We start from the raw sequence: 24,702 nt of genomic DNA on the forward strand, positions 1-24,702 counted from the left end.
GGCGGAAGAACTGACAAGAAGAGGGCGGGGTCAGGTAACACGCATGCGTACAACTGTTAGTGACGTCAGCCACACCCGCCACGTCTTCCGGATTCAAGGATAACGCTATTTTTTCATACTTTATTTTCATAGTCCTGAACATTTCAAGTGGAAGCAATACTACTTTTTTGTAGGCTGTACGATAAGATTACATGTAGACCGCTGGTGTCAAAAACAAAGCTGCCAGATTCGTCCCGTCACATCATTTAATGTGGGACGCATTGACAAATCAATGCGTCCCATTCGATCCCGAGAACAATTTGGACCCAGACAACAACTTCTTCCAGAACAAACAAAGGGTAACAAACTCTGACTATTACCTGGATGAACAATTCAACACTAATATAAAATTGGAAAATGCACTTTCAGTAATACACTTAAACAGTAGAAGTCTCTATAAAAACTTCACAAAAATCAAAGAATACCTGACTAAATTCAATAAATTTAAAATAATTGCCATATCAGAAACTTGGCTTGATGAAGATAAAACAACTGAAATGGAAATAGAAGGTTATGAAATGTTTGCAACTAATAGGGAAAACAAAAAAGGAGGGGGGGTTGCAATATATGTAGACAAAGCACTTAAATGCAGTAAAATCGAGAGATTGACAAACACAATAGAAAACCTAATGGAATGTCTAACCATTGAAATACATAATAAAAAGGCATCAAATATCATCATAAGTTGCATCTATAGGACACCAGGATCATGTATTGACACATTCAATAAAAAACTAACAGATATGCTCAGTTACAACAACGATAAGAAAACACGAATAATATGTGGTGACTTTAACATTGACTTATTAAACCCAAATGGACACAAAAAAACAACCGACTTCATAAATACTATGTACAGCAACAGCTTTTTCCCAGTAATCCTGAAACCTAGCAGAATAACAGTTGACACGGCCACATTAATAGATAACATATTTATAAATAAGATTGACCATAAAATGGAAAGTGGACTTCTCATTAATGACATAAGTGACCACCTACCTGTTTTTGCAGTTTTTCAAAATTATTTTGATAGAAAAGCTAAGTCAACAACTCACATAACAGAAATAAGACTAAGAACCCAACGCTCCACCGACGCCTTTAAGCAAGACCTAGAAAAACAAAACTGGACCGAGGTCTACTCAAACGAAGACCCAAATACAGCGTTTGAAGTATTTCAGTCTACCATAATCTCTTTATATGATAAACATTTTCCATTAACTAAAGTCTCCAAAAAGTATAAAGACCCAAGTAAGCCATGGATAACGAAAGGCATAGAAAACGCATGTAAAAAGAAAAACAATTTATATAAATTGTTTTTAAAATTGAGAACTGAAGAAGCAGAAAAAAAATATAAGACCTATAAAAATAAACTAGTAAATATTATAAGAACCAGTAAAAGAGATCATTATCATGCACTATTAGAGCAGAATAAAAGTAACACACAAGAAATATGGAAGATACTTAACCAAGTAATCAGAAATAGTCCTAAAAAAATGTATTATCCAGAGTATTTTATCAAAGGCAAAAATACTATTTTGGAAAAAAATGCAGAAATAGCAACTGAATTTAATGAGTATTTTGTCAACATCGGCAGTAACCTAGCAAAACAAATTCCTGATCCAACAAACTTGTTTGAAATAGATAGATATGTAGAAAAAAACTCCTCCACGATGTTCCTTACTGCTGTAAAACAAGAAGAAGTATCAAATATTATAAAAACTTTTAAAAATAAAAAGTCAACTGATTGCTTTAATATTGACATGACAATAATAAAGCAGATTATAGAATATGTAGTGCGACCTTTCACGCACATATGCAACCTGTCATTCAAAGCTGGTATCTTTCCATCAAAAATGAAAATTGCTAAAGTTATTCCAATCTATAAAAGTGGAGAAAGACATCGGTTTACAAATTATAGACCAATATCACTACTACCACAATTTTCAAAAATATTAGAAAAACTATTTTCTCGCAGACTTGATAGCTTTATACAAAAGCATGCGCTGTTAAGTGAGAATCAATATGGCTTCAGGGAAAAACGGACCACCTCAATGGCAGTTATGGAGTTTGTGGAAGCAATAGCCACTAATATAGACAACAAAGAATTTACTGTTGGGGTTTTCCTAGATCTAAAAAAAGCTTTTGACACAATAGATCACAGTATATTATTGAAAAAACTAGAAAGATATGGCATTAGAGGTGTAGCTTATAAATGGATAAAAAGTTATTTAGAAAACAGATATCGGTACGTGCAACTCAACAATAAAAAAACGAATCAACTAAAAATCACTCACGGAGTTCCTCAGGGGTCAGTGCTTGGTCCAAAACTATTCATCTTATATATAAATGATATCTGCAAGGTCTCAAAACAATTTAAATGTGTCCTATTTGCTGATGATACAACTTTCTACTGTTCTGGAATAAATCTGAAACAGCTCCTGACAACCGTAGAAAACGAATTAAACAAATTAAAAAACTGGTTCGACAGAAATAAATTGTCACTTAACCTGAAAAAATCGAAGTTAATTGTTTTTGGCACAAGACCAATCAAACACCAAGCTAAAATTATGGTAAACTCAATTGAGATAGAAAGAGCGTATGAAACCAAGTTTCTCGGAGTAGTAATAGACTCAAAACTATGTTGGAAGCCACATATCGATAACGTAAAAAGAAAAATAGCCAAAACCGTAGGGATCCTCTACAAAACCAAGGAAGTGCTAAATAAGAGATCTTTGTACACATTATACACTTCATTATTATTACCATATATGACCTACTGTGTGGAAATATGGGGAAATGCCTGCAAAACAAACACACTCCCTATTCTCAACCTACAAAAAAAAGCAATTCGAATTATTAATAGATCAAAATATACGGAACCCACAAATCCACTATTTATCAAATTAAATACGATGAAATTTTATGACCTGGTTGACTTTAAAATCGCCCAATTAATGTACAAAGCACACAATAACCTGCTCTGCCAAAACATTCAGAAGTTTTTCGAAATTCGAGAAAGCAGCTATGATTTAAGAGGTACCAACGTATTCAAAAAACTCAAAACAAGAACAAACATCAAGCAAAGAAGTGTATCTATCAAAGGTGTTAATCTGTGGAATAATCTCGAAACGGACCTGAAAATGAGTAAATCGCTTGCTGAGTTCAAAAACAAATTCAAAAAAATAGTACAAACAACCTACATCAATCAGAGTTAAAATGATAAATTCAAAACATTAAATATAATGATAAATCAGAACTAAGTTGATAAATAGAGAAAGGTATATAAATATCCATTATGAATACAAGAGAAAATTGACACAAGAGTGTCAGGGTGTGGAAGTATATAATCCCGATACAAACCAAAAGTTGTAAAAATATCACGGTTAAGGGTAAAGTATGAGCCTTAATGGAGACTTCTTTCTTCTTACTTTTTTCTTTTCTGATTGATATAAAAATGATTTATTAGATACAATCACATAACGGGGTAGGACTAGATAAGTTTTTTACTTCTTCCTACTCCCTTGAACATAATAACTGTTGTATGAAGATTGATTTCTTTCTTTTTTTATCTACCTTATTTTCTGTCAAATTATTACTGTATATATGTTTTATGTTCAATAAACAAAAGATTCATTCATTCATTCATTCATTCAATGTGAATGTGGACTTTGTTTCTTGCTAAAACTTCAAAATTCCCAATTGTCTTCACTTTTGATAATGGCAATGTATTGCAATTTATTATGATTTTATTTTTCTTACAATCTCCTTTTAAAGTAGAGAAATTGTTACTTCACCTCTCTGTTAAATTGACATATTTTCCGGCAAAATATTGGATTTATTGTTAAATATTATTTTTCTTTAAATGCGGTTTTCATATTTCTTTTAATGATTCGTTAGTATGTTTTATTACATTTTAACCTTGAAAATATTGTACAACGAAAATGTTTAAAGTCTTACATTCAAAATATTTTCTGGTTAAAAAAAACTAAAAACGATTTATTTGAAATGTTACATTTTATCATTTGTTTAGCATTTCATTATAATGCTTGATCAATTTTTTTGGTACAATGCACATACTTTTAACCTTGAGTGCTTGTGGAATAAATGATTGCACTAAAGTATAAACACGTTTATTGTGCCTAGTATATTGAAAATACTTTTTTGTAAAAATATCATTTTTTTAATGTATTAAATCGTATTTATTTATTTGATGCGTTTGTTGTACGAGATATACAGCATACGGAAAAACACGGCACCACAACTGTGTGAATATGCATGCGGAATGAGTATTTTATTTATAACCAGTTTATAAAAATAAAATACAAAATAATTTCAAAAGAAAAAAAAACAACAACTAAATAAAAACAAGAAAAATCACTGTACAAGGCATTGATATGATACAAATAATTTCATCAACTTAAATAATTACAATTATATACAATGCAAAAAAAACCACTTGATACATTCTTTCCAATGGAGAATTTTATGGAATAAAACCCACACATACATAACCATTAATAAAATTATTAAAAAATAAATATCAGTTCAAATAATGGATGGCCATATCCAGCAAAATGTCCCCATGAATAAATAAGACGTAAGTATTTCGTAAAAATACAGCAACCCCTTTCTAATACGACAAACAAAATGCGCTAACGCTACGACTGCACGCCACTTGTGTACGTTAATAACACAAAAAGGTGATGAAATTTTCAATGTAGCCGTTTTACTGTTGTTTCAACTTCACTTCCACTAAAGCCTGTTTAAAATGGATTTGGGATTATTTTACAGTGCAAAAAGAAGGATCTCTTTGCGTTTAAAAGGGGCCATAGAAGAGGCGTTAAAGGCAGCAGACCAAATGCCGATCAGCAAATTGAACGCCAGTTGGCGAACAAGCGGTACGGTGGTCACGCTTACAAGCAGCGTGACATACACGCGCCCGTGACCATTCAGAGCATGAGTTGTAACAAAATATTTGGCAAGGTGATCCATCCGCGCAGCCTATTTGAGTAAAGAGAAGGGGGAGGGGGTGCTCAGAGGTCAGAGGTTGCACTTAAAAAAAAAGAAAAAAAATCACAATCATTCAAAATCAGTGCAGATAAAAAATGTTCCATTGCACTGTACCTACACGGCTCTACTCGCTAGTAAAAAAACTATTTGTAATACTTGGTCAGTCAGGGCTGCAAAGGGAGTGGTTGAGCAGATGCATGTGCTAACATTAGCTTCGCTTTGTGTTTGCCTTAGCTCTGTGTGAACGCTATCGACTTGCTCTCCATTTACAAGATCCTCTTGAATAAAAAAAAAAAGAGGTCATTTTGTCAAATAGCGTCCATCCTGTTGTACCTTTAGAGCCTGACAAATTAACTGATTCAATCTCCGCCGGCCGATTTAATTAGCCAATATTAGCTGTAACGGAAAAACGTCGCCCGATTTTTATTTTTATACAACATGAGACAAAAATAACGAGAAACAGTGCGGCCCCAAAAACAAAGAAAAAATCATTTATCACAATTTTATTCTGCAAAATATCCTAATCAGCAGAGTACCACAAACTTTGATGGGTTTCATCAACAATTGTCAGGGCTTACGCCTAAAAGTCACATTTGCAAGTTGCGCAAACAAACACTTTTAGGGTCCAGAATGAATCATGAATTAGCACATTATCATTCTAAAAGATTTTTGCAGTTTACCGTACTAATGGAAAACCAACCAACCCAAATGAAGCCGAGCTGGTACAGTGCATCGGAAATATATTATTGTATATCGGTATAGTGTCACCGGATAGGGCCAGGCAGAATGCTCTCATTGAATTTAGTAGGAAGGAGTGCAAAAATAGCACTGGCAGTCAAATTTAGCCATGATAACACCAAATGTTTCGAGATGTGGTCAGGTTGCGCCCAAATACAGTATGTCAGTCACCTCGTAAATACTGTTCATTTCTTTTGTAAGAAATCCGACTAAATTGGCCAGGAGAGCACCAACTCACAAAACGGCACATCATCATAAAGTTTGCGTGATAAGCTTTTCAACGTATTAGTCACAGTGAGGTAAAAAGATGCAGCTTATTTTGTCTTAGTAGTGGAATTCAGCATGCAGGAATGCATTAGTGTGCCGTGGGACAAGAAGCTTTTTTTTTTTTTATCGTACAAGCGGAGAAGAAGCTTTGGTGCTGGAATCAAAGAGCGGTTACTTTTCGGTCTCGTTCACAACCACGCCTTAAGGTCATTCCTTTTTGTTCCCCCCTCACTGGAGTGCTTACAATTGAGATGAGACGTCAAAATGAGTGCCGCTAAACTGTTTCAAAATACAACAACTGCCCAAAAGTGCCAGGAAAAATCAACTCACTCATCACGACACGCTTAGTGTTGTCACCCGTGTGTATTCATTCTATTGTTATTAGAAGAGTTAAAAATAAAGTCTTTCGTTCCTGCTTCTTAGCAACACAAGCCCGTTATCACAAGAAAGATCACAGAAAGGAGCTTCTCTTACTGCCTCCCAAGGTGCAACGATGCCGGGTCGACACACCGGCAGGGCAAAAAGGGTTTCTGAGACTCACCGCAAAAATGCCAGCTATCAAAAGACGCAAAATGGGCTTTTGTTGCAACCTCCGGAGGGGGAATATTGATGCAATCTCCCTGTCCACAAAAAAAAGGGCAGGCTGCATAAAAGGGACTTCAGTAGGCACAGGAAGGTTCGCGTGTTTCCACGCACTCGACATGACTGATTGTATCTTAGTAGCGATTTCGTTCAAGTGGAGCACACCCAAAAAGGAGAGAGGGGACTTGTCTAACGGATGCCAAGCATCCAAAGAAATATCTCCATGAATACAACTGTACAATCGTGGCACGGCTTTGTTGAAAAGCCCAAACAGTCTCAGTATGCAAACCAAGTGCATTCATAGTAGTGATAAATAAGTGACAATATACTGCACTGTAAACGCGAAATAAATTAACAGGGAAGCGACTTACCAGAGGATGCTCTGCCACAGTGATTCCCAACCGCTAATGTGCCCAGGGAAGTTATCCAATTTCACTTAGCCGGGCCGAAAATTACTCTTCATTTACGCAAAAAGAAAGAAATATTCTTCATTTGGCTATCTATGCCATCAACTATGGGAAGCACATTCCTGCCAGTGCAAAAATAATAATAATAATAATAATCAGTTTAAAAAAAAGTATGATTTTCTTGCTGCCTGTGCATATTCATTGTACTGTTAGTAGAATGTTTTTTTTAAAAAAAGGTCTCTGGTCAGTTCCTGCTTCTTAGCAACACTATTACACAAAGACCCCGAAAAAATGTCAGACATGTTATGGACCAAACTAGTACCGGTAAGTGACTCATAGGAAAAATCCTTTGTGAATTTTCTGCACTATTAATTTGAAATAAGTCCTGTTTGGAATGAAAGTAGAGAAAAAGTCATTGAATAATCAAACAGAGAAATAAATAATCGGCAGATGAATCACTTTTTTAAATAATCCTAAATTGCAGTCCTATCTGCAAATCAAACATTTTTAAAGAGAATTGTAAGATGTGATTGAAATTGTATTTGAATGACTGAATCGTTTGCGCTTTTTCCATTTGGCTCAATAAAGGTTGGAAAACACCGTGCTACAGTACCAACTACTGATCCCTGGACAAGAAATCAAATCACAGCTGCACTATTTTGTTATCCGACACGATAACATGAACATTAGAAAACAGTAACGGAACAAGGGGGCGCGCGATGAGGTTCGGAAAGAGAAGGAGGGATACCGAAAACTGTTCTGCGTCCACCTCCCGGGCAACTATCTGGCCAGCTTGCTGGAGCACTTGCCTTCCCGACTGCAGCCCTTCGCCCTGGACAGGTGGAAGGCGGCGGTGCGGGCCTGCCGGCTGCAGCACGTTTCCTGGTGGTGGTGGTGGTGGTAGAGGCGGCGCGGCGGAGGCGATCCGGAAAAGCTGGGCGGTGAGCGGCTGCGGCCCAGGCAGCTTCCTCCTCCTCCTCCTCCTCCTCCGAAGCTGCCGCGGTGCTCGTGGCGCGAGGGTGAGGAACTGACGGAACGCTGCAGCGAAGACGAGCTGCGAGGCGAGGCGCTGGAGCTGCGGACGTGATGCGGCGAACCGGTCAGACTGCTGACGCCCGTCGGCCCCTTACGCCAGCTTCCGGACGACGGCGCGGCGGAGCCACGGGCGCCGTGCATCAGTTGAGCTAGGCAGGTCAGGAGGTCCGAGTCGCTGGTGCTGCCCGATCGGATGCGGTAGCGTCGGATCCTGAAGGGGGACAGAGGTCATTTCAGGCGGGACAAATGTCAGGGCTGCATCGGAGCCAAAATGCTCTTCCTGCACTCCATTTCTTTCTTTCAACTTAAAGCAAAAATGAGTGAAAATTTTAACCAGCTATTTACTGTACTTTTTTGAAGTAAAATTTCACTTTCTTAGACAATCTGCTGAGCCAGGGAGCTGCCTGGTCTTTTTGTTTGAATTTAAAACAAAGATGGTTAAAAAAAACACTGTAATGTGAATTCATTATTTTTTTAAAAAAGACAATGAAATGTTGAAGCACCTGCCCTCCACCGTGTTGCGGCATGGTGGCTTCCCAGGAGGCGGGCGGGGCAGGAATTGGCCGGCCAGCTGCTCTGCGGACAAGGCAGAGTGGACGGGCCGAGGGATCCTGCTCCGCCGGGACAAGGGGCTGGAGGAGGAGGAGAGGGAGCCGTCCCCCTGTCGGTCCGAGCGTGAGCCCATGAGAGAGTCCTCCTCCTGGGAGCGGTCCGAGGCCGACGACAGCGGGTCTCTGGCCAGGGAGGCCACGGCGGCGGGTGCGCGGCGGTCGGAGAGGGATGGCGAGGCGCAGGGGGATGCCAGCGGGACCTGGTTGTTGGCTTTCTTCTGCAGCAGTTTTTCTTTGGCTGAGCCCGGCGGGGGTGGCGGTTCCAGCACGGGGATGCGACTCTGCCGGCGTCGAGGCGCGGATGGGGAAATTTGGCTGCCCGGCTTTTCTGGAGCTAGATTGTCTTTCTCAGAGCAAGGAGGGGTCGGCGACTGGTGTCCGTTCGGCAAAGAGGGACTACGGGGGGAGCGGGGGGAGTCGCTTTGGCGGCTCGGCACCGGACTCGAGGCGTCCCCGTTGATCGGCGGCGGGTCCGTGGGCGTCCCCGGGGAGTCCGCGCTGGGCTCCGCTTCGGCTTCGCTGAATCTCTCCGGTGGGTGAACGCTGTCCGACCCCGACGCCGAAGACAGCCCGGACGGACGCTGAGCTGTCAACTGGAGGGGACGGACAAAGGGAATACATGTTTCAAGTGAACAGGCTGTGAAACCCCCCCCGGGGGGGGGGGGGGGGTATATGTGATTAATTGCTGGGAAAAAGGCTTGTTGCTGAGAGACTACAACATGTCATGCTGTGGCACTCCAGCAAGTAGCCTGATGCAGGAGGCGAAATTTGGGAGTTCAGTGAACCGCTGCTATTCGCGTGGAATAGTAACTGAGCCTTTTTATTTCCTTATTTTAATTACTTTGGAGATCGTGCAACGGGCTCACTAAATGAAGCTCATCCAACTCATTTCCACGGCACCAAACAATATTTTGATATGAGCCATGGTTTTAGCCTGGGGGAGCGAGTTCATAAGTGAATAAGGGGGAATACATTCCTGAGCAAAAATTGAAAAGAGGCGCATTCATCACCAGGTAATCACCTGCCCTTTAACACCCCCCCAACTGAAACCTTTGCCTACCTACCTTTTGCGCTCTCTCTGTCCAGGCCAAGAGGTTATAAGGCCCAGGTTAATAGGAAAGTAGTAATTGGTGTCAAGAAAGGGAGGTGCAGAGGGCGGAGCCAAATTTACCCTGCTTTTAAATGCTGTCCTTTGAATTACAAGTGAAGCATCTTAAGTTATGCTGTGTACGAAATGCATTACAAATCAGGAATTCGTGTTGTTGTTTTTTCAACAACCCCTAAGTACTGCTTCGGTACTGGCGAAAATTGAAACAATGTGAAGAATTTGTGTTTTTAACTAAGCCCCCTGTAGAATACCACCCTCGATTTGGGATATTTTTTTTACAGTACTGTACCAGCACTATAATGCCCTGTCCCATAAAGAGTGGTGTCTTAGCGCCATCTTGTGGCATCTATCGGCATTTGTGAACCTCTTAAGTGGTGTGTCAAGGACCGGCAGTTTTTCGCTGTTGGCGGCAGGGCTCGATCCCCATCCCCCGCGAATAGCTGATTCGGTGATCGATGGAGATTAGTTGGTCAACAACAGCATGCAGTGCCATAGCTACCGTTATCAAACACACAACACGTGCTATGGGGCATGGTGTCAGTCAAGCTCGTGAGTGCTAAACCGGGGACAGGCAGACAGGAAAGGTTTGGTTTCACGCAACTTGGCAGGGGGCTTCAGTGAAGAGAGGGTGAGGAACAAATACAGGGAGAGAGAGAGGAAGAGGAAGATGGAGAGCACAAAGACGATCTGAAACAAAAGAGACCATGCGACCTGTGGTCATGAGTCGACATTCCAAACGCACACACATGCTGCACTCACATAACACTCACTCACACACACGCACGCGCACACACACGCACAAACACACACACACACACACACACACACACACTTGTAGCAAGAAAACGTGTTCGAGCCATGCTGTCAATGCATGAGCATCAGCGTTTCAGCAAAGAAAACCAGAGGGGGAGGGGAGGGTGCAGAAGCCAAAACAAGCAGCCACAAAATGAACAAAGGAAAAAAATGATCTGCCATAATAGCTGAATGGAGGTCGATTTAGAGCGGAACCTCCAAAGTCACAGACGTAATGTTTGCATTTTGCCTTTTCTTTGGCTGTTTTGGGCAAAATTTGACAGCTGCAGCTATGGAATATTTTTTAAATCGAGTATTGAAGCAATTAGCTCACCGATTGATCGGCGGAAAATTGCTTTTGCGGGATTAAACACAATAAAATGGGCATGGGTATTATTTTTGCCCACTTGGGGTCGCCATCCTCTCGTTGTAGTCTAGGGCATGGTCTGGTGAGTGACGTGGCTGTCGGCAAATTAGAGTGTAGACTTGGCTGGCTGGTAATAGTCTCCGTGCGCATTCTGACTCATTTTGCGATAAGTATATATATAATTTCACGTGCATTCATGTTCATATAACAGAGACTTTTAATATTTGCTTCACTTCTTTAAAAAAGATGGACTTCCGACCCCGTCAATCACAAAAACAAGCCAAGATGTTGCGCAAAATTAATATGAACGCGCCTCAATATATATATATATATATATATATATATATATATTTTTTTTTGCACTGGACTTCAGAGGTTCTGAAGTCCAAGGGGCCGGTCACCTGCTGCAGCTGGGCCCTGGTTATACGAATGACAGAGGGGAAGTTGGCGTTGGCGGCGCCTGCCGGGATGGCGGGCAGTTTCCTGCGACTGGGTGAGGGTCTGAGCGGAAGCGGTAAGGAAGCGTGGCAAGAGGAGGAGGAAGACGGTGGCCGGTCCCGGTGCTGGTCGGCAGACTGGCTACGTCTCATGGCCAGGGGGTGGCGCTGGTGGAGAGGGTCCGACAGGGTGCTGAAGAGGGTGTGAGGGCTGGGGGAGCGCAGAGGGATGGGCCCCGAGGTCTGGGTGGCCACTTCCTCGGGCAGGGACGGAGGAGAGGTTGGGTGCTAAGAGAGGGGAGGGTGGAGAGAGGAGGGGCGGTGAAACTGACGGGAAAACTTGTTTCCATATCACTGTTCTCCTCGGAATGGAAGGGTATAAGGCTGACCGGGCAATTTTTGCCTCAGGTGGAAGTGTCAGAAGCAGCTTTCATGCTGTGTTTTTTCCATTTTTTTTTTTTTTTTTTAACTGTTCTGGATAAACGGCATTGACACAGAAATGGGGGAACAGTGAATTAGAAATTGGGGCACAAAGTCGACCGGACAATTTTCCGCCTTACAGGTAGTCGCAGAAAATGTATCACTGCTCTACATAGCACCGACATGGAATGGAGGGGAAAGAATGTCGACTCTGCAATGCGCTGCCTTGGGAGGGAGTATTTAAAAAATAAAAATAAAAAAAATACAAGAAATGTGGTCAAATGCTCATCGCTCATGATAATTTTTGCCATTTCAAGCGAGCAAAACTTCTGAGTGGTGTCACTCACAAATGAAAAGTTCAAATCAACTCAAGCATGATCTGCAAATCAAAGCCAAAAGCACCTCCATGCCGAAACACAATTAACAAAGTGTGGATTTAATGTTCACATGAACCAGTGATTCCCAGCCACAGTGTCTCTAGGTCCATGTTAATCAGCCAAGTAACTAGAATTGTCAAGGTTGAATCGAGGCCACTGGATTCCTTTTGTTCACCGAAATTGTTGTGGGCTTTTTTTTCCTTATCTTCCTAGAAACATTAAAAAAAATGACCTAAACAATTTTACTATTAGGCAAAAGATACGCTTTGCACTTATGCTTACGCCTTGACTTCATAAAGGTTGGGAAACACAGGCCCCCAAAAAAAAGCAGAGCACGATGGACTAGTTCTTACCTGGGTGAGGATCCCCTCTGTCAGCGCTTCGGCCGGGCTGGTGGGGGTGACGGGCGGCAGGGCCTCAGCAGGCCCCACACTGACCTCGAGTTTGTCGGCTTTCGCGCTCTCCTTGGAGGAAGCCGTGCTGTCCGGCTTTGCTTTCCCGGAGCCGAGACTCAGCACGCCCCGCTCCCAACCCGGTTCCTGCAGGACCTCGGCCTCCTCCTCTTCCTGTTCCTGTTCTGAAGGGCTGGAGCTGGCCTTGGTTCCGGGCCGCTCCACCAGAACCCAGTCCCGTGAGTCCACGTCCTGCCGGCCTGAGCTGAGGTTGAGGGCCACGAAGCCCCCGCTGCTGGCAGCCCCGTCGCCGTGCTCCAGAGAGGCAGGAGACGGTGCTTTGGGAGACCCGCCGCCATCGCCGCCGCCACCGGGAAGGAACTCTTCATCGTAGTGCCAAACCCGCTCGCGACGCTCTCCGTTAGGAGGAGCTAGAGCCTGGTTCACTGGGATGATGGCGGCCCCCTCGGCTGCCTCCTCATCCTCTTGCTTTTGCTGTTGCTGCTGCTGCTGGGCGCTGCTGGGCGTCTGCTTTGTGGAACTAAAATGACACCAAACGGACACTAAGTATACACTGAACAACACAAGGACTAGAGTTGGTTAATTCGGTGCAGTTTGGGTTCAAAATTAGGGTTTCAAGACGTTTTCAAAGAAGGATTTTATGTAAGCACTAGGGTTTCAAATCAAGGTTAATGGTTCAAAGAAGAGTTGTGAGTGAGGGATAGAATTTCAAGTCATGAATCGGGGGTGAAATTAGCTTGAAGATTTCAAAGTAGGTCTTCAAACCAAATTCTGTTTTTAAGGTAAGTAGTGATTCAAACCAGGATTAAGCTTTCAAGACTGGGTTACGGTGTTAATATCAAGTCAAATTTGGTTAGTGCTTCAAATTGGGGTTTCAAGCCCGGTTCGGGTTCCAGAGAGTCTCTGGGTACGTACCAGGCCTCTAGGAAGCGTTCTGGATTGGGTTTGGACTCCAGGCCCAGTCTCCTTTCCAGCTCAAAGCTGTGGATGTTGCGCAACTTCCTGAGCAGAGGGCCCTCGCGCTCCTCCGACGACATCTTGACGGGTGACCCCACGCTGGGGCCTCCGTACGGGCTCTGGTGGCCTTGGCTGCCCAGGGGGTTGCTTTGCTCCTCTTCGGCAGCAGCCTGGACGGCAGGGCAGATTGCAATGTGCGCAAAGTTAAGGATCTGAACTGATGTAGGGTTTGGACAAAAATGATGTCGATGGTAATTTGCTGTTCACCTTCCACAAGGCCGTGCGTATCCGGTTGCGGTTGCGGTCCAGCTCCTCCCACACGTCAGCCTCCTGCGTCCGCGGCGGGTGGCCCGGAGAACCCGGCACACGTTCGGGCGCGCCGATGTTGTTGTCAGCGTCACTGAGCTGTTCATCCTGCAGAACCTCCTCTGTGTTCTCACGCAGCAAGTCGCCCGGAATCACAGAGGCGTTGGCCATGCTGAAGCGGGAAAAGATACAGGAAGTGATTTGGACCTCTGTTAGCCGCGTGAGCTTTGAGTTATGAAAAGAAAAAGTCCAGTAGCTGGAAACATTTATGTTTTGCTTGGGGTTTCAAATTAGGGTTCCAAACTTGGGTAAGGACATCTAAAAAGGGTTAGGGTTTCAAAGCAGTTTTTCAAATTAGGGTGAGAGTTTTTTTTTTTTCAAATCCGGGTAAGGATTAGCTGCTTCAAAGCAAAATAGAAGGCTCGCTGTTCAATTTCACACATGGGTCCTTGAGGCCATTTCAGTCATCCTGTTACGATAGACCTGTGCCCCCAATTTTAAATTGTTGTTTAAAAGAATAACTGAAAGTGTTGATTTGAAAGGAGACGCACCCCATGTGTGCGGGCGTGAGGCGGGTGAGGTGCTGCGGCGTGGTGGCGCTGGCGCTGATCACCAGGGTCCCGTCAGTGGCTGTCCTCTCCCAGTCGTACGGGTCATTCTCCACCACGTTGTACGTCTTCATGCTGTTGTCGAACACCGACATCAACAGCTGAGAAGAAAAAAAATTAAAGGTCAGTCTTATCATTACTAGAGTTGTACCGATCCCATCATGTGACAGGAAATTGGGGCCAATCGTGTGATTTTCAGCTGAATTTTCTTCATTTGCAAAGTAAAGAAAACATTGACTTGATTTGAACTATTCCTGACTTACAGGCGTAGAAAAAGTTATCATGCTGGGATAGCTTTATTCGATTAAAAATAGATTTTTATAAAATTAAGACAATTTGGATGCTGTCTTTTTTTTTCTTTGTAACACTTTGCCGAGCAATGGTATTTAAAAAAAAATGACTCACTCGGGTGCAAAAGAAAAAAAATGTGATCGAGACGTCTCGAAATATCACTGCAGCTTAGTTATTACCATCTTCTCGTACTGCCACCTGGTGGCCAACAAGAGCACATCAGGAGGAGGCCCATTTACTTAGAGCACTTTTTTAATTGGCTATATTCATAATTATTCCACAGAGTGCTATTTTTCTTTCTGTAGTGATGGCAACAAAACACTCCTTTTGTCTAAAATGAAATTCCTCAACTCATATCCACATAGCTGCATAGTTTGGTATAGCAGAGCATATCATATGTTGTGGGCTGCTAAAAATTTGATGTCGGACCACAAAATGGCGGCAGGCCTTGGTCACCTGGTAATCTGGCTTGGTGAAGTAGTCCAGACTGGAAATGTGTTCCAAAAAGACACTGAATTCCGCCGGTAGGTGTTTGAGCATCAGACGGTGGTCGTACGTGTCCTTTAATTTGCCCACGTGCTCCTGAGTTAACACAAACGCAGGCTGGTCAAATACTATTTGTGCTTGCAAGATGCGTGACGGGTGCGACTGCTTTTGCCTTACTTTGTCCTTGATCTTCCTCCACGGCAACTGGCCGACAAGGAACTCCACCAGCATGTAGAAGAGGGACCACAGGTCATCATGGCGACCCATCTCCTGCACAAGTATACCGAGGTTGAGGTGTCAAGTAAGTGGACAACACCGAAGTTGAGGTGTCAAGTAAGTGGACAACATGACACACACATGCCAAGCAAAGTAAAAAAAAAACAAAAAATGGACATAACAAAGCCAAAACATCACGAAATGGTGAAAATAAAACAAATTGGACACATGCACCTTAATTAAACAATCCTGACAGAAACTGCGCACCCAATCATTCGACCACAAGAACAAAATAATGTCACCAAATATTTTCAAAATTAGCTAGTATCGAAAAGCCAAACACACAAAAAAGTCAAATACTTCTCAAATCATTCAAAAATTAGATAGCACACAAACGTCAAACATGTCACAAAAGAATTGTGAAAGCAGCTAGCACAAGTTAGACGCATGTAGCTAGATCAGAAAATCCCAAAAGAGATTCTGCATCCCTTTCCCAAGTACGCACGCACCCCCAACAAACACACACAAAAAAAGTCAAAAACATCACAAACATTATTTTTAAATGAGTTAGCATATAAAGCTACACCTTTCACACAATTTTAAAATGAGCTAGCATAAAATTAGCTCGATCAAAAATCCAGACATAGAGGGTGTACCCCACTCTTCCCTGTAAGTGTATCACACCAGATCAGCAAAACACACAGAACTCTAGTGGATTCCCACAGTTTTGGGACATAACATATTTACCTTATTTTTGTGTGCGTTGACGGACGCGTAACGCACCGTTCCCCGGAATCCTGCCACTGGGCGGGGCTGAGAAAAAACATGGAGATAAGTTAGTACTTCAAAAAAAACAAACATACTGGCAGTGTACGGGTGGGCGGCGAAGGGAGGGACACTTACCGGTCGGACTTCTTGGCACGAGTTGGTGAACTGGCGGGCTAAGCCGAAGTCCAGCATGTAGCATGTGCGGCACGTGCTGGGGAAGCGACCCATGGCAAAGTTGGACTGAAGGAGAACAAAACAAGAACCCAGTGAAAATATGAACAGAAATTAGGGGGGGTGCAAAGTGTGGTGCATTATTATTTTTTTTATTATTACATATGAATTTTAGAAGACATTTCTCTCGTCATACTACATGGGCAAATAAAATGAATAAATACAGAAATAAATCCCTCCCAAATTTGTGAACAAAAGCAAAACCAACACAAAAGGACAAAAAAAATAAAACAGCTTACTGGTTTGATGTCACGATGCAGGAAGCCCACTGAGTGGATGCTCTCGATAGCCTCCAGGATTTGGCGGCCGAGACGCAGGGTGGTGCTGATGCTGAACGTCCCGCGGCTCATGCTCCTCCTCAGGTCAGCCAGATTACGACCCTGCCAGGAGACGTGGATTAGCTCGGCTGTCTCAACTGCCGTCACATTTCGACAGCGGTACTAGTAGTTAGTTTGTTGTGCAAGGCACGACAAAGGCAACTGACCTGAAGCTCCATCACCACATAGTTGAAGCGGTCGTTGCGGCCGCATCCCACGAAGCGGCACACGTGGTCCTTCCCTGCGAGGAGCAAAACGTGTGCAACGTCAGACAGTGATGTGCTTCTGGACTGGTTGGCCACCCCGATTTATTAGTGTTAACCCGCAACATCGCGTCAACACTTGAAAACAGATGGCTTCGTTAAGTCTTGCAGGACATTGCCGCTGAGGCCACAAAACCTTCTTTTTGTAAGTTCCTCTAACGTGGCTTCGAGGGACTTCTTTTTTGTAGGTCTTCTCACGGTGGACATGTTTAACAAATTTCATGTTGCCAAGTGAAACCGCTTTCGGGGGCTGAATTTTGATCCTAGTGATGTGTTACATGGCGAGTTATTGTTATTGTTTCGCATCTGTCTGGTAGACAAAATTCAAATCTGGTAGCAACGTTGAGTCACAAATCTTCTCTGGGCACACGCAAGAACAAAAACTTAACATTTGCCCACTTTAGCGTGTCCCATCTGCTTCAAAATTGGTAGCAATCAGACAAACATTCTCGGACTTAGTGTGTTTATCAAGGACCCCTTGAAATCTCTGGAATGAGCCCCAAATGGCCGCTTCAGGACAAAATGGCGGACTTCCACTGGTCTTAGCGTGAGGCTCCTCTCGATGCTTTCTCTTAACAGCTGTGCGGCTCTGCAGTGTTTGGGACGAAGATCTGAGGAGTCAAGTTTCATCTCCGGTTACGTTCGGATTCCCTCAGGGGAAGCAGCGCAAGCACGACAACGCTGGGCCGAGGCCATTAGATGGATAACATGATCTCGGCCCATTGATTTTTCACTCGGATGAGGAGCAATGTGAAGGGCATGTGCGTTGGAAAACAGAGAGGAGAAAATGTTTTAATTGTTATGTTGTGCACCACCGGAAACAGGTATGCTATCGAAAGCGAGTCTCGAATAAAAGCTTCACGCTCTGATTTTGTGGAGTTACGGTATATTTTGCGGAGCTACTCATAAAAGACACGGCAACCAAATTTTAGGTTGCTAAGAGAAATGCCGCCCCCTTCTGTCGCGACACGGTTCAAATTTGACCGCAATCTGATGACCTTTCCCGAACGACCGTGCCTTTGAAGGACCCCTGGAAATGACCTCAAAGTGACCTTAAAAGGTCCGCTTCAAAGCACGACGGCCGATTTCCGGTGTCTCTTCAGGGCAAGATTGTTCCTGAAGGGCCTCTGGCAAGAATCCCAACCATCATCTCGGGTAACCAACCTCTGGAGGCCACAGCGGTCAGAACGATCAATCGGGTGAAAAATGAAACCGATCGGGTCGAATGCGTTGGAGGACTCACCCTGCAGCTTCTTGAGCACGGCCACCTCCATCTTGAGTACCTGCTTGGGCTGCTGCGCCGACTCCACCTTGAGCGCGACGCTGACCCGAGTCAGCAGGTCCAGCGCCTCGTAGATCTCCCCAAAACCACCGCCCCCAATCTTTTTCACCTGGATGACAAGGGAGGGGGAAAAAAAACTGAAATTAATTCCTTTTTTCACACGGAGACATCACAAATCTAACTTTTTTTTCAACTACTTAATGAGATGTCTTTTTTCTTTTTTTAAACAACAACCAAATACATTTGAATTCATCATTTTTAGGATAAATGACAAATGAATGCACCAAAAATGACAGGACTCCTGTCTGATGGAAATGCTCAGTGGGCTGGATTGCCCTGCATTAAACTCGTTAAGATTCCCGATGCATCCATCCAGTCCTCTCGTGAAAGACAGGCTGCTATCTAAACACGCCAGCCTCCGTTCAACACACCGGGGAAAGGCACATGGCTGCCAGACGCCGCGCGTGCGCGCGCGCATTCTCACCTAATTTGCACCCTGCCTCCGCAACCTTTACACTCTCACCTCTCAGCACTAAGTGGGGCTTTGATTTCCCTCTAAACCGCCGCGTGCCCTTCACCGTCCTCCATGCGGGGATTAACTGCAGGATTCTTATGTAAGCGGCAACACGGCCAGGAGCTAACGCAAGGAGTTGGTCTCGCTGGCTTTGTCTCTCTGGGAACGACGCGCCCTCTCTCTTGCCCCTTTTTAAGCTCAATTAGGGCCAGAAATAGCAACGGCGAGGCTATTTTTAGACCTCGCTCTGCCGCAATGCTACTTGCAACCCTGGACAACGTCCGGTGTGCCTCGGGTCACATGACTCAAATCAGACTGAAGTTGACAATTTTTACTTTTACGTTTGACTTGGGACATGCTCAGATGAAATTTATTAATTGAACTATGTGACAACTTTACTATTAAATACACTGATACCACTTGCCAGGGACTCAAGATGTAACAGATTTCAAATTTAATGGACAGCAAAACTCGTCTGTTTGTTCCAGAATTGTTCGCTGTTGTTCACTAGCGCAGTCAACAGACGGAAATGGTATTTCCAGGATGCGCTGCTATTGTCATCGACAACAAACAGACGTGCTTGCGTGGCGGCCATGTTGGCAGTGGCAGTGGACTTCGAAAACAGGTTCAAGCTTATTGGGATTTACAAGAATTTTGTAACATACCGGGTATTTTTAGCCCGCCCCCTCCCACCCAAAAAAAGAAAAATATATATAATTTTGCAACTTATAACAAGAGACACACACATAGCAAATTTATCGGCCACTGAAAAACCCACAAAGACAAGTAAATAAGGTTAAAGTCACACTTAAGCTAAATGCAAGTTGGTCAAACATGAACTCAGCTAAGAAAGCTTCATGTTGGTCTTGTGTTTAACTGACAAGACAAAATACCACGAAAGCTTATTTGGAAGCATTGAAAAATGATGGGAATGAGTTAGCAAACTAACGGAAGTATGCGCAAAGTGGCTAATACGTGAATATAGAGTCTGCTGTGACTGACTACTGATGACTCGCTTAACCCAAGTAATGACTTGACCACACTTGCTTGAAATTTAGCCGAGACTCCACTCCACTCGCTTAATTTTTACCACTGCAACTTGGGACCTGCTTGAAACGTGAAGGTCGAGACTGGCGATTCACTTCGGACTTGCACAGATGTGACTGACGACTCCTTCTGGCTAAACCAACGGCAGCACTCACCACTTTCCATCGTTCCTTGACCAGGGAGAGCACGCTGAGTATGTCGGCTTGCTCCGCTCCCCCGCTCATGCCGCCTGAAGAACCGGACCGCTACGCTGCCTCTGCCCCGCGCCCTCCACCACTCTTGAGCGACAGTCTCAGATGGGGCCGAGCATCTGGAACCTGTCAAACAACTCTGCGGATGAGAAATGATACAAAAGATGACCCAAAAAAAAACAACTTTTTTTAAAAACGCACATACTGTACATGTGAAGCGACTCCATGAGGAATATATACTTGAATGTCGAAGAAAGACGACGTTGAAGAATGGAGACTTTGCTCCGTAAATTATATTGTGAGTGTAAAGCATGTGTAGTGTGTAAAATTATTGTACCTTTAAAACAATTCAACACACAGCCATTGAGTCTAAAATGCTGGCAACAAAAGGTGAGTACTCACACACATCCACACACACACAAATACATGTATATGTATACATACTGTATGTGTGTGTGTATATGAATGAATATATATATATATATATACACACACGTGTGTGGGGGGGGTGGTGGACATGCATGTTATGTACATACATATATCGTAAAATCTTATGATGTACAAATCTTTAAAACAAATATATACTGTATATATATTAAATATAATATAAATATATATCTCCTCCTTGTGTTTTATTCCTGAGTGTCAAATTGGACAAACCTGACAAAAACAAAAACTTTTTTATTGCCATATCCAACCACAATTAGGATTAAATGAATTCTAAATACACGATTTTGAAAATAACCATGATTTTCTTTTTCTACATGCCCAGCTGTCACTGAAAGCACAAATGTGGCCCTTGAGCTCTAAAGCTTGCCCATCACTCGAGTGTCTACGCTGCAGCTGACAAGACATCACAAGTAAGCCTTCAGCTTGGGAGCAAGACCTGCCAGCATCTTAGCAGCTGCCTCCAAAAGCAGACCGCGCCTTCGTTGACTCCCACATCACTTTTCCCCCGGCGATTTACCAAAGAATCGGAACCTGACGACGGAAAGATTAGCGACAGTTTTAGCTGCGTAGTAAGAGATGCTTCCCCGTAACACAGGGACTCTATCCGGAACATCAAAGAAGACATCCATCAAGTTTTTAGACGGGACACCATCGCACAAGGCAGCCGTGAAACACGACCTCGGCCTCGACGCGGTTGCCATGCTTCAGCACGTGGATGAGACGCGGCAATGATGGATTGTCGTCTGTGGACGCTCAACTGCGCTGTGATTTAGTTGAACCGTGGTCACAGGAAGGTGACTGCAAAGTAGAGCTGCACATGTCATCTAAATGATCAAGATGTGGTGTCGAATTTTAGATGCATTTCCAAGCAGCCTTTGATTTGACTTTAATTCGGGGGGGGGGGGGGCAAAAAGCGGATGAATATAATGTCATGAAGGTTTTCCAGTCAAGTTTTAAGATGCTGCATAGAACAGAGTTAGCACTGTTACGAGTGTGCACGAAATCATGCAACACCTCAGCAAATTTTGCCAGAATTGAGCTCAATGAGTGTCAGACAGATTAACTCCACAAAAGCGTTGAGTGAACTTCTCCCTTGGAGCAACAAGCGGCCAAAGAGGAGCAGATTGTGAAAGCGACACCACCCTCCAAGACCGCCATGAATCACACACCATCCTCCTACCATCTCCATGGCGACCACCGTCCTGTGCCAGAGTGGCTCCCAGTGTGATGCAGCGCAAATTACAGCCACAATCCTAAATACAGACTCAAATCTTAAAATTGTGTCAAATTCAATTGAATCAGAGCGCATTTTATTAGATATTGCGGGGGGGGGGGGGGGGGTAATGAAGTGTCCTGATAGGGTAAGTGTCACTGGTTAGCATTTCAAGCTGCTTTAAGCCATTTTATTTCCTTCATACAAATATAACTGATTTGGGTTTTTTTTGTTCTCAGTACATCAATGTTTTTTAATTTTATTTATAAACAAAGTTTTGTTGCAAATCTGTTTAATTTTTTTCTAAATGTGCTGCACATCATTTTTACATTGCTACGATACTTTTTGCATGCATATTTGCATATAATGTTTACTTGTCCGCTATATACACATATTCATATTTCGAAAATTTGTTCTCCTGATTATTAAATAACATTAAAAACAGATGGGGTATTGTTATGCTACATAACTACGAATTATATATATTTGAATTTTAAAATATATAAATGTTAAAATATAAGTACACCACAAACAAACTAAATAATATATTAAAATAAATGCAAGGGCATAATGAAAATATAAATGTACAGCAGAGCAGAAAATGTCCAAACTATAAATATGTAGTAAAACATGGATTAGCAAAATATTTTCATACACGTGAGCAGCAGAATATGTATTTTTCAATATACTGGAAAATATATGCGCATACCTGTCCACTTTTCGGAGCGCCAACCTGTATAAACTACCAAAAAAATCCTTATAAAGAGCAAAAAATCCTTATAACATACCAAAGCATTTTATGTCAAAATAACGGCACAGAAAAAAACCCACGAAATTTTCTATGATATTTATTGTAGATCTCCATAATACAATGTCTGGTTAATGTCTAATCATCATTCTACTTAGTAGCCATTACTGTGTTCAGAGTTGTATTCCGGAAATGAAAGCATTCGAGTAGACGAGCACCGTTCTGGGCAAAAGCAAACGGAACTAACTACCTGTCGGGGGGAAAAACCCCCCGGAGATTTTCAGAATCCGTATGATTTGTGCGATACGGCCATATACGTAAGATTCACCACAAAATCCGTATGAACTATGGCTAAACCGTATGAGTTGACAGGTATGTATGCGTGCCAATAAAATAACAAAATAACATTTTAATATCAATGTTCAACAGAAAATTATTTGAAAAATGAATAAATACCTGCACATCTCAAACCGCGTCTGACTCCATTTTGTGCTGCACATGCTGCTGTGGAGCCAGCATGGGGCGACATCCACCCACACCTCACCGTCCACCACCGTCCACTCAGCATCATGCATTCATGCATGATGAGCTGACCCACGCAAGACTCGGCTGTGGCGTGAATATGAGCCGCCGGCGTTCAAATCGCGCGTGACTGTACAATACGTTCACACGAACACGAAGCTAAGCAAGCGGCTTGCCGTGTTTTTAGAGTGGGGTGGGGTGGGGGGGGGGGGGGATGCACCGCCGCCGCAGTGACCGTGGACACTAACAGCAACCGTTGCGTGGCGAGAACGTTGCCAGAGCAGCAGATGGACTCTAAATGGCGTGGAAACGGACGCTATCAATCGTGGCGACACAAACAGCGACGCTGGGGGGAAAATGGCGAGGGACGCGAATGCGAAGTGAAGGTCTTTACCTCGCCTTGATCCGAAAACGAACAGCCCGGGTGTGGTTAGAGAAGGGCTGCTACATCCGCGGAAGAGGCCCGGGGCGACGCGGAGCTGGATCCCATCGTGGCGTGGAGAGGGAAAAAGAGGGTGGGAAAAGGGTCCCAGATTGGTTTCTCCTGCTCAGGGTTGTCACCTCAGCATCTCTTGTGTGGGTCGATGCGGACCCGTGACGTACAGTGACGTGACTCAACGTGACGTGAACGACGGGACTTCCTGCGTGCGCGCCCCCGAGGCTTCAATCCCTCGCAACAAGCCAGCCGAGCACGCGCACTGGAGCTTTCAAAACGCGCCTCCGCGCGTTGTCGTCCTCACAACGTGTTATTTATGTGTGATTCTATGTATGTATTTGTTCATTTTTAAATAAAAACGAAACGAAATAGTTACCACGTGTTCTGTTCTATTTACGATAATAATAGTTTAAAAAAAGATTCAAACGTGAGAGTGATTACCGAAAATCTGCAAGAATGTTTATTTATTTGAAACACATTCAATATGGCGGTGGAAAAGGCGAAGATTGTTTAGTTTCGAGAATATGCCTCACTTGCCTAGAAGAATAACTATCAGCCTCTTTGCGGCAATCAATTCATTGTATACCCCGCCTATTGCCCAAAGACAGTTGGGATAAGCACCAGCACGCCCGGGGCCCAGTAAGGATAAAGCAGTTCAGATAATGAATGGATGAATATCTAAGGCGGGGCTCAACGAACCAAATTACAGCCCGTGTTGCCATGGAAACAGCCTATGAAACATCCTATCTTTTGTTCCTCCAAGTGATGAATGTCGCTAAAGTAGTGTTGGGACGGTGTTGCGAAAATATTTCGCGATTTCGACGTTCTCGCGATAATGCTGCCAACGAGAATTCAGAGAAATCTCCTGGCACAGTTGCCAGGGATCGGCTGATTTGGCAAATGAAACACTGCCCTCTGCTGTCAACTTGAGTTCACTGTGAGTGAATCCGGGAGCTTCTTTATGTTTATTTTAAATATTTCTGATTGCGGAATGTGGAGCCCAAGGAGGGCAACCCCCTAGTTAACATGTCTCGAGAATGAATGACTTATAAAAGTGAAAATAGCTGCAGTATATTTGCTTAGAACATAACAATACTCTCCGTGTGATTAATACTCACCTTTTCTTGTGAAATACATATGTCTGGTTTCTGTGGAGCAAACAAAAATCAAATAAACGTTTTTCTAATCGTCCGAGTGAATCATCAATATGTCCGCTGCTCCTCTTAGATCACGTGACAATGACGTCATTTCTT

At 43.4% G+C, this 24,702-nt stretch overlaps 1 protein-coding gene across 2 annotated transcripts; it reads right to left on the reverse strand.

Moving 5' to 3' along the window:
* Window positions 1–4,311: 4,311 nt before the first annotated feature.
* Window positions 4,312–23,774, reverse strand: ttbk2a (tau tubulin kinase 2a). 2 transcript variants are annotated; one of them, XM_086127688.1, is made up of 16 exons: window positions 23,408–23,774; window positions 20,045–20,219; window positions 18,290–18,437; window positions 16,951–17,024; window positions 16,706–16,846; window positions 16,371–16,475; window positions 16,215–16,280; window positions 15,429–15,521; window positions 15,222–15,347; window positions 14,418–14,575; window positions 13,828–14,038; window positions 13,519–13,730; window positions 12,544–13,123; window positions 11,358–11,681; window positions 8,582–9,282; window positions 4,312–8,289 (listed from the first exon to the last, which is right to left on the reverse strand). In XM_086127688.1, exons 2-16 carry the CDS (start codon window positions 20,111–20,113, stop codon window positions 7,824–7,826), a joined length of 3,474 nt encoding a protein of 1,157 aa, XP_085983814.1. In that variant the 5' UTR covers window positions 20,114–20,219; window positions 23,408–23,774; the 3' UTR covers window positions 4,312–7,823. The 2 variants fall into 2 exon arrangements, with proteins under 2 accessions (XP_085983814.1, XP_085983815.1); XM_086127689.1 differs by lacking the exon at window positions 11,358–11,681.
* Window positions 23,775–24,702: the final 928 nt, after the last annotated feature.

The sequence above is a fragment of the Hippocampus guttulatus genome, chromosome 13 (assembly GCF_054856545.1).
Source record: "Hippocampus guttulatus isolate MCC_2025c chromosome 13, RoL_Hgut_1.0, whole genome shotgun sequence".
Taxonomy (NCBI): Eukaryota; Metazoa; Chordata; class Actinopteri; order Syngnathiformes; family Syngnathidae; genus Hippocampus; species Hippocampus guttulatus.